At 51.8% G+C, this 1,433-nt stretch overlaps 1 protein-coding gene across 1 annotated transcript in view; it reads right to left on the bottom strand.

Moving 5' to 3' along the window:
• Positions 1–526, bottom strand: part of NFIC (nuclear factor I/C (CCAAT-binding transcription factor)) — a 65,834-nt gene extending 65,308 nt beyond the window's left edge. Inside the window, exon 1 of the mRNA XM_010828440.1 lies at positions 515–526. Within this exon, the coding sequence (XP_010826742.1) occupies positions 515–526 (12 nt within the window). The remainder of the gene's footprint in view (positions 1–514) is intronic.
• Between the last annotated feature and the right edge of the window lie 907 nt (positions 527–1,433).

Genomic DNA, 1,433 nt, shown 5'->3' with positions numbered 1-1,433 from the left:
CCCGTGGTTGTCACACTGGGGGGGTGGGGGTGGACAACAGGAGCCCCGCCCCCCAGTGTGACAACCACGGGTGTCCCCAGACCTCACTCAGTGTGCCCTGGGGAGAACCTCTGCTGTAGACTCAGCAAACAGACTCAAGATTGCATTTGGGAATTTTTTTTTAAAGAATATACATATATCCTTTATGAGAATGTGTATCTGTTACATGTGTAGCTGCTCAGACAAAGCTGGGTGAAAATAGGGCTTTTCTGGAGTAGGGAGTCCCACAGGGTGGGGGTGACAAGGAAGGTTTGATTTTTACTCTGGGCACTTCTACATCCTCTTAAGATGTTCATGAGTGGCTTGTGTTATTAAAAGGCAAACTTTTAAAATGTGAGTGGAATCCACAGCAAAATTTTAAAAAGCAAGAGCAGCTCAGGGAGGAAAGATAAGAGCTGGAGCCGCCTGGGAACCCCCCAGCTGCCATACGCAGCAAACTGAGCTCCAGCCAGGGGGGCAGGACCATTCCTCCTACCTTGCAGGGCATCCTGTGTCCCCATTTTACAGATGAGAAATTGAACCTCCAGAGGGGGATGTTAAGGTCCTCAGCCTTGAGAAGTGATGGTGGGATGACATTGAGGCTGACACAGACATACAACACAGAGGCACACAAACACACCCAGCATGTCACGAGAGATACACAGATGTACAGAAACACCTCATACGGAGACACACAGATTCTCGCATGTCACACAGACTCTGACAGATACCCAGACCCAAGGGGACACACACACAGACTCACATAGACTCACAGAGAGACACAAAGACCCATACGAGGGCATGCACAACCCCAAATACAACACAAGTGCAACCAGCCAGAATCACAAACTCAGACCACAACACAGCCATACATGCTTAGGAGCACACGCACCCATAGGCAGAACGCCTCCCAGGATTATACACCAGCGCGCACACACACACACACATTCACTCAGAGGCTTCCCTGGTGGCTCAGACGGTAAAGAATCCACCTGCAATTCGGGATCCCTGAGTTGGGAAGATCTCCTGAAGAAGTAAATGGCAACCCGCTCCAGTATTCTTGCCTGGAGAATCCCACGGACAGAGGGAGCCTGGGAAGCTATAGTCCACGGGGTCGCCAAGAGTTGGACACCTATCACACACGCACACAATACATGCACAGTGACACACAACACATTGCATTCCTGCTCCTCCCTCATGGCTGCCCCCCCCCAAGTTACCCCCACAGATGGAGTCTTTGCTCTCCAGATCTTCAGGGACCCTGGCTTGTACATGGAGCTGGGGGAGGGCGGGATGGGCTTGGCTCCTCCCCCTCCCACAAATGCAGGTGCCTGTTTGTGTGTCTGCTGCCTGCCTGTGTGTGACTGTGTGTGCGCCTGTGTAGGGGCAGAATTCTATACATGTGTGGCTGTGAA

Source organism: Bison bison, unplaced genomic scaffold (genome assembly GCF_000754665.1).
Source record: "Bison bison bison isolate TAMUID 2011002044 unplaced genomic scaffold, Bison_UMD1.0 scf7180017864492, whole genome shotgun sequence".
Taxonomy (NCBI): Eukaryota; Metazoa; Chordata; class Mammalia; order Artiodactyla; family Bovidae; genus Bison; species Bison bison.
The sequence above is the reverse complement of the archived record's forward strand: the minus strand, read 5'-3'. Positions and strand labels throughout refer to the sequence as shown.